General features: G+C 60.6%; 1 protein-coding gene across 1 annotated transcript in view; it reads right to left on the minus strand.

Moving 5' to 3' along the window:
• LOC119091457 (plexin-B-like) overlaps positions 1–4,124 on the minus strand; it is a gene marked incomplete at its 5' end in the record, with an annotated part of 18,725 nt that extends 14,601 nt beyond the window's left edge. The window contains one exon of the mRNA XM_037214255.1: positions 3,126–4,124. Coding sequence (XP_037070150.1) covers positions 3,126–4,124 — 999 coding nt within the window. The remainder of the gene's footprint in view (positions 1–3,125) is intronic.
• Positions 4,125–8,505: the final 4,381 nt, after the last annotated feature.

Here is an 8,505-nt window from a genome sequence, read left to right on the forward strand (position 1 = left end):
AAAAGCGATTCAAGAAATAAGTCCACACTTTTCATTTATGGTGACCTTGCTTGCTATGCGTTCCACCCTGATGCAGAAACAGACTTACCCGAGCCTGCGGTGAATTCATCAAACAGGTAAAGAAAATGTTGCTGGATTAACCCGAACCAGTTATTCCAGAAACTCAAGAAGATCCAGAAACAAAACTTACGAAAACAAAGGGTGTTACGTTCAACTGCTCGGATGGTCGCGAGTTGATGTGTATGCTGAGCTTGGTGCAATTCTTCCATTAAGCGCGATCCTTCCCCCTCGCGAGATCCGTATTCCTGTAATCTTTTGATCGTTTGTGGGAGAAACCGCGTGGTGCGGTCTACGAAGTATGACAGAGATCATATAAGCCTATTTGACTGATCGCACGTTTTGCAAATTTGTCAAGTTGCAAGCCCTCGTTACAGGCAATTTGCACGATTTTTCCTAAATCTGTCACCTGTGGCTTCAGTCGCGTCAGATGCATGCTGCAGACGTCCGACACAAAAATCACCTAAATCCTCCTGTCACACTGCACATCTCGCTCAATTGGGCTTGGGGTTCGACAACCGCAAAAAATTGATTGAAGTAATTCTGTTCCGATCCTGGTTCGGTGTAAAGAGCAATGTGTACAGGTATCGTTAGTTGAAGCTGAGGTGAGACTGTGGCGGGTATCTGTATCCAAAACTTATGCAAGCTTATGCACATCCGTTTATCGCTGTGGTTCAAGGACGGGTTGTAAAATGGACACGATTTACCTGCAGTGATGTATATATACATAATAAACATTGTGGGGGACAGCACGAGTTACACCCTTTACAGGACAACAACATTAAAATGGCGTAACTGCTTTGCGGGATCGTTAGAAAAGATCGAATTGACACAATCCCGCCTGCTGGCAAACTGCCTCCGTACCCTTATTATAGCCTGAACAGGCCAGGATGTCACCCGCAGTCATTAACGCTCACATCAAACTGGCGTCCAGCAGCGAGCCAGACGACGAGCGTTCTTGCCAGAACCTCGTCACCTGGGCACGCTCGCCCCTTCCAGGCGCTCGTTACCTGGTTACCCTTCCAGACTATCGTCACCTGGGCACGCTCGCCCCTTCCAGGCGCTCGTTACCTGGTTACCCTTCCAGACTATCGTCACCTGGGCACGCTCGCCCCTTCCAGGCCCTCGTTACCCCGGCACGCTCGGTCACGTGGCCCGGATGCCAGCGTGCATTGGGGCAATTACGGTCATTGACACAGGGCAATGGCTGGTGACGTCACCCCACCGGTGGCGATGGTCAGCTGAGTGACGTCACCCTGCCGGTGTGGTCAGGCGAGAGCAGAAGCCCTGCTGTGGCGCTTCCGAGCCGGTGGACGCCATCGTTCTTTAGTTCGCTGCCAGTGCGGGGCAGCCTCTGATTGGTCGACTGACTTATGCAGCCTCATAGTGGCTGGTCGCGAGAACGTGGAAGGCGTGTCACGTGTATGGGCTTAAGACTGATTGTTGGTATTATATGGTTCGGTTCAGTGGAGCAATCACGACTTACCAGTGCAGCGGTGCCAGAGCATGATGGTAAGATTAGTGTCGCTGTTTATGGCTAGACATCTTTTTCCTCAGCCAGACTACTTCCTATTCGTGTTTGTCGTCTTTTTGTCCTGCTTATGCCTGTTGTGGTGCAAAATGGATCGCAATCACTGAAAACTGTCACACGTTCTAAGCTACGAGCGCGACCTGACCTGCGTGCACTCCTGCACGTCCACTCCATTTGGTTCCTGCACGGCTTACACGACCATGTCGTGCAAAGAAGTCCACACATCGGCCTTTCCACGGGATTCGAACAAATATAAATATCGTGTGGGATCTTCTCTTAGTGTCTAGATGCCCTTGGGAGCCGCAAGCAGCCCCGCCTCCTCCCTGGGAATGGTAAGTTTACGCTATAATATGCAGTAGGCTCCAAGTGCGAGCTCACCTACCAAGCGGCTCAACTACCATACCATCTGTGTCTGATATTTCTCACGTGATGTCGGTAGCGTCCCCGAGCTTGCCTCTGCTGTAACCTAAAAGACATGAAAAATGCATGATGCCGCACATGTAGCACACCTGAATGCAAACCCTCGCGTGCGGGCTTCGAGGAGGCGGCAGCGCGCGTGAAGGCGCACCCCGGCGCCGACAATCGCGCCGGTTTTGTCACGTATGATAATGGAGGCTGAACGAGAGCCAGAAGTCGCCACGCCATTGCAACGTAGATTTGCCGACAAGACGCCGCAAAGGGCACCGGGCTGACGTCCGGACACCCGTCGAACGTGGTCTCACCAAACATCCGACTGAGACTATCGCCGTCCCACAGAGCGGCGGTTAAACTGGCGATTTGAACGGAACACACGGGCCGTGTGTTCATCCGGCTTATCGTCTCACGTAACATCCGTCAGGTCAAAAAAGTCTGACACGGCCGCCGGTACACCGGCTTAAACTGCGCTCTTTGTGTGAAGCGACGAGCTTCAATTGCTGCTCCATGCTAATACACAGCTCTTAAATGCATGCGTCCCCAGCCATTAGCGTGTCCGAGCTAATACAATTAAACGGGGTCCCAGGCCTGTTATTAGGGCCTGTGCTGCGTCTGCACTGCGGCGGCGGCCCCAGCGCGCCGGCACGACCCTGCTCCATTCTGCAGAGGCGCGCTGGCGGCGCGGCCGGCCGGCCTTATTGTTATTTACTGCGCCGGCGCCGGCACGACCGCGGCCCGGGCCCGCCTCATAGCGCGTGGACGCGCGATCGCTGCGGCGGCGGCGTCCGGCCCGCGGCCGTGCCGGTTTTATGAGCGGTGCCCTCGACCCGGAGGTGTACCGCGCCGGCCAGCGCGGAGCGGAGACCTAGCATGCTCATATGCTAATTCGCCGACCGGCGAGCACAGATGGCATGGGCCACTAATGCCGCTTGATGATAGAATAAAATGGCTGCGATAAATCATGGTGACCCAGTATGTTACCCGACCGGACAAGCGCGGTGAACAAAGGGTGTGCCGGCCGCGCGGCTGGAGGCGAGTGCGAGAGAGGTCGGGGCAGGTCGCTGGCCCAGGCCCCGGCAGCCGGCGTCGCTGCAGCAGGCGGACGTTCGTCTCGCGCACTTACCGACGACTGAATGCACATCCCGTTCTCGATTAATCCGGATATATACTCCATGTTTCGGTAGGGCACTGTCCCGTTGAAGCACATGTTGATGCTCTCGTCGTGCGCCTTGTCCACTTGACGGAGAGGGAACACACAGACGGCCGACTTGTTCTGGTACACCATCGTGTTGCCGTCACTGGGCGAGAACACTGCCACCAGCACCGGGTCGCCGGTCTTAACCCCGGCCGCGGCGGCCAGGTCGGCGCCGGCCGAGGTCAAACGGGCCGACCGCACAAGGTTGTACGCGCCGCACTCCACTGTCACCTCCGTGTAGCTGTTGTAGTTGGGGTCCGTCACACAGACGCGCGCTATCCGCGAAATGTACCCCACCTCGTCCTGGCCGGGCAGGTGCGACTTCTTCTGCACCGCCACGAAGTACACGTGGTCCCCGGCCGCGAAGCCGGCCTTGTACTGCACTAGAAAATGATCGCGGTACTTGACATCGATCCGCAGCAGCGACTGCTGTGAGAACGAGATCTCGGCGTACTGCAGGTCATCTAGCCGCCTCGTGGCCACGGCCGGCACGTCGTGGCGGTACGGCCCGGCGTCCGTGAACGTGGCAGCCACATACAGCGCGAGCGGCTCGCCCTGCCAGCGGTGATAGCGCTCGGGCGCCACCAGGCCGACCGTCGTGGCGTCCGGCTGGTTGGCCGCCACGTTCACGGCCAGGAACTGGGCGCGGCCGGGCTCGTCCAGCGGCCGCAGCCAGCAGGCGCCCTGCCGCACCGAGTCGCAGCTGAGCAGCTGCCGGCTCTCGTCCAGCACCAGCAGCAGCTGGCTGAAGCTGTCGGTGGGCGCCGTGGCGGCGCCGGCCGGGCAGCCGGCCGCGGGACATGTGACGTTGTCCTGCACAGGCCCCGTCTCCAGCCGTGAGAGCTGCGTCAGCGCCGAGTCCAGCCGCCACAGCCGGTTCACGCCAGCCACGAAGAGGCGGCCGGAGGCGGCGTGCTGCGCCAGGTGCTGCAGCGCCGACGTCTCGCCGCTCAGGTCGGCGCTCGCCGCCACGGCGTTCGCCTCACGTGACGCGCGCGCACATGTGCAGATACATAATGACGTCCATAGTGCCAGGATCATGCCGCGGTGGCGTCGGCAGGACCTGTGGACAGCGAGCGGCACACGTCAGCGACAGCGGCACGCGGGCCGGCCGCATCACGCTCCGCCAAGCACATTGTCCCTCGCCGCGGATGCTAAGTGAATTAATGAAGCCGCCGCGACGTGGCCGCTCCCCATCGGCCTAACGAGGCGGACGGGCGCGCGATTGCATCTGCGGGGACGCCGGGTAAGATGCACGCGCGGCAGGCCGCGATTGATTGCGGCAACGATCCGTCACGTGGCGCAGATGCGGCATCTCGACGGCTGAAGTGCAGCGTCTCTGCAGGTGGGACGCACTCGGCACCGGCGCCACCCGGCTCGGCTTCACCACCGAGCTTCTGAGGCACGCCGCGGGCCAATCGGCAACATATCTGACCACAGGATCACACACCGCAGATGGATCGCCAACACCGCAGATGGATCACCGGTCAGCAGATGGATCACCGGCGTGACATCGCGCCGGTGGATCGCCCTAACATCTCGCGCTCGCGTCCGCTCGTCAGCACCATCGCCCTGCCCGCAGCGGCGCGGCCAACGGCTGCACGGACCGGCCCCTCGCCGGCCGCGGCCCGCGCGCTGCACAGACAACCGCATTAGCCGGCGAGCGAGGTGCACCGGCTCATGCACCCGGCCTCGCCTCAGCGCACGGCGGGCCCGCGGCCCGCAGCCGCCGCCGGCGGCCGACCCCGCTCCCCGGCGCCGCATCGCGACCTCACCTGTTCCCTCCTTCATCGCCGGTGCGCTGGTGACGACGCGCCGACACGGTGCGCGTGGCGGCGGCGGCGGCGGCGGCGGTGGCGGCTGGCGGCGGCGGTGGCGGGCGGCGGGCGGCGGCGGGCGGCCGGACGCGACCCGGCTCAGTGCGGAGACTCGACTGAGGCGCCGTCCGCCCGCCCTACGTGACCGGTGTGCCAAGTCCCGCCCCGCCGGCCGGCGCCCCGCCGGCCGGCCGGCCGCCGCGGCGGCTGACGTGCTTTGATTAACAGATATAAATGGCTGAAATTGCCGCGGACCGTACGACGGGGCTTCGGGTTAAGTATGGGGATGCGCCGCATCGCCGTTGTGTACAGACGAGGCACCCATGGCGTGCAGGAAATGACTTCATACTCAAACAGGGATGGTGGTCTTTCTGTTCAAAAGACGTCCGGAAATTTCAAACCTGGTGGGACAAGACTGAGCAAAGACCGTGCAACGTGGGCAAATTATGACTGGCGTTTTATGATCACTGGACCGGCTGGCTTGAGTGGATGGGAATTCCGGCCATTGGGTGGTGCCGCGGGAGTATCATTCCATTTGGGTGTCATTTTGATTTAACGGGCTACAGTAACTCAAACAAAACAGGACCCATTTAGTTATTTAAGTAACATACAACATAATAGCCTCCATAAATTTGCGTTACAACTCTCCCATGCTTCGTACCACCTAATTCTCTCACAGAGTAAATAGATTCTTTTTGCCCCTGATACTGAAGAGCCGCACTTCGTGACTGTAACTTTGTCAAGAACATGCCTCCTCGTGGCAAAAGTCGCGCGGGCCGAGCGGGCAGGAACAAGGAGGAGAATGCCAGTCCTGATGTCGAGGGCGTGGGCTCGACCAAGGAGCCGGAGCGGGCGTTCGCCACCGACCTCACCATGTCCGACTGGCGCATCCTGGTCGAGGAGGAAGAGGACGAACTCTTCATTGCCGGCATCGTGGACGAGTGGGTGGAGCACGTGCTGGACGTGTGGTACGAGCGCTACCTGGACCGCGCCAGCGTGCCGTACGTTTGGGAGTGGTACAAGTCGAACGTACTGGAGCTCGTGCGGTTGGACCATCTACGCCCGGAGCCGGGCGAGGATCCCACCACTGACCCATCCTGGGTGCCCGACCCGGAGCCCGCGGCGACGCCGATCGACTCCTGGGCGCCCGCGTCCGTGCCGTTCATCAGCAAAGCCGAGCTGGAGCGGCAGGAGAACGCCAGCATGAACGTGCTCAAGGCGCCGCTGCAGTACGACCTCGGTGGGCCGCTGGAGCCGCTCGTGTCCGACTCGACGATCTGCGCGCAGCTCAGCTCGGCGCTCAGCCTGCGCGGCGAGGGGAGGCTGGCACCGGAGCGCGAGCTGAGGCGCTGCATGGACGACTACTCGTCCAGCGACCAGAGCATCGTCACGGCCACGGACAGCTGCGACTGGTGGCGCTGGGCGCAGAGCCGCCGCCTGGACCGGCAGCCGTCGCAGGCCACGTCGTCGGGCGAGGAGGCGGCGCGTCGCGTCACCGACGCCGACGCCGAGCCGCTGCAGGGCGACGACGAGCTCGAGCGCGCCTACCGCGAGTACATCCGCTGGGTGGACCTGGTGGAGTCGGACAATGAGGAGGAGGAGGAGGCAGTCGAAGAGCAGGAGCCGTCCTGCTCCTATCAGGCCGGCGCACGCGTGGACTATGACGGCGAAAGCGTCTGGGAGAAGCCAGCACACGGCGAGCCAGAGACGGAGCCCGATCCGGAGACGGAGTCGGAACCGAAACCGCCACCGGCTGAGCCGTCGCCGCCGCCAACACCGTCGACAGTCATGTCCGAGTGCGGCAGTTGCTGCCGAGCGGCCGACGCTGAGGCGGCCGCGCCACCGGCTGAGCCGGCTGGGTCGGCCGAGCCGCCCGCTCGCTGCCAGCTGCCCGCCATCAAGCAGCTGAACGCGCTGCGGATGTCGCGCTGCTCCGGTCTGCTTGTGCCGCCGTCCTCGTCCTCTCGCTCCTCCGGCGGCGGGGACCAGAGTCTGCCGGCTATTAGCCGTCAGGCGGCGCCGGCCAAGCGCCGTTCGGCCGGCGTGGGGCGCGTGCCCGACGTCGGCCACTACGAGCAGGTGGAGGTAGAATGCTCTGTAGCGGAGCCCGTGAGGCCCGTCGGGAAGAAGACGCTCGCTAGGGGGCGCGTCGGCAGACCGCCCCGCCGTCGGTCGCGGCCGCCGGCGCCAAACAAGCAGTAAGTGCTATGCTGCAGCAGTTGGGAAAGCGGGGTGAAAGAGGAAGAGAAAGAGGAAAGGAGAACGATGAACAGTGTGTTGGACGGGAAAAGCACCAAAGGACGAGGGAAAAGAAGAAACGAGGGAGAGAGGAGCGACAAAAGGGACGAAAGAGAGAGAGAGAGAAAGAGAGAGGCGCATGGCGGAGAGTGCGGGAGAGAGCGAGAGGGAGAGAGTGGAGGAGATGCCTTCGGCCGCACGCTGCGAGTCGGTCGGTTACCGGCAATGTTGCGGTGACGTGGGTGGCAGCAGCGGCCGCGGGGCGCCGCGCTGATGAGTCACGGGCGAGGGCGTGGGACGGCTCCGCAGCCGAGAGGAGCCCGTAGGTATGTGGACCGCCGGCCGCGAGAGGCGTGCCTTAGAACGAACCTACACGGGCTCACAACTTGTCTGGCACGGACGCTGTCCGGCCAGGGCGAGGCAGGGCGAAGATCCGCTGGCGGGCCGGGGAAGACGCTGCGCAATGCTCGGTTTGGGGCTGAAGTGCCACTTGGTGGCGCCCATGACTGGTTGCCAGCTTCTTCAGCTGTAAACTGGCATCCTACTAGACATTAGGCTATCGCCTTTGCCTGCATGACGTGAGAGGAAGTACCACTAGAGCTGGTGAGACGCTCATAAATGTACTGATGTGTTCCGTCGTGACTTATTCTTTGTCGGTCTCTGGTTCAGCATCAGACGCTCCCAAGAAGACCGGATATGGGTTCAGGGTAAGGTGTTAAGCTGCTGTTGGCGACTGGCAAGTCTTCTGTATGTCTGTGTGTCATTTCCGGGCCCAGGCAGGAGTCTGTGGGAGTGCCCATTGCCACCTGGCACCTGAGTTTTGGAGGAGAGCTGAAATTTCAATGTCGGTGTCTATGAATAAAACAGTTCTGTTTGTTATGTGCAGATAGTAGTCAGTGAGCTCACTGGCGTCTGTTGAGCTGATGGACCATGTGTATATATAAATGTTAACAATGACATTTGAGAATCAAATTGTTTACAAGAGGTCTGTGCGAGAGTCCGATGGTTTTTATCCTGTATGGCTGAACGACTATCGTACCAAATGATCACAGACGTGACATCTTCAACGGACGTGTCAATCGGACAGATGCGGAAATGTTTTAAAACAGGAGTTAAACCTGCGAAAGATTTCGAGAGGCTTCTATGCGCAGCCTGGCCTGTATAGACCGTGGCTCTGGCGAGCTGCCCAAATTTTAAGAGCTAACAAACACTGCCTTCATCCCAACAATATGTGCCAGAGCACCGTCCAGCAT

This window comes from Pollicipes pollicipes, unplaced genomic scaffold (assembly GCF_011947565.3).
Source record: "Pollicipes pollicipes isolate AB1234 unplaced genomic scaffold, Ppol_2.1 Scaffold_3447;HRSCAF=4054_pilon_pilon_pilon, whole genome shotgun sequence".
In the NCBI taxonomy this organism is placed as follows: Eukaryota; Metazoa; Arthropoda; class Thecostraca; order Pollicipedomorpha; family Pollicipedidae; genus Pollicipes; species Pollicipes pollicipes.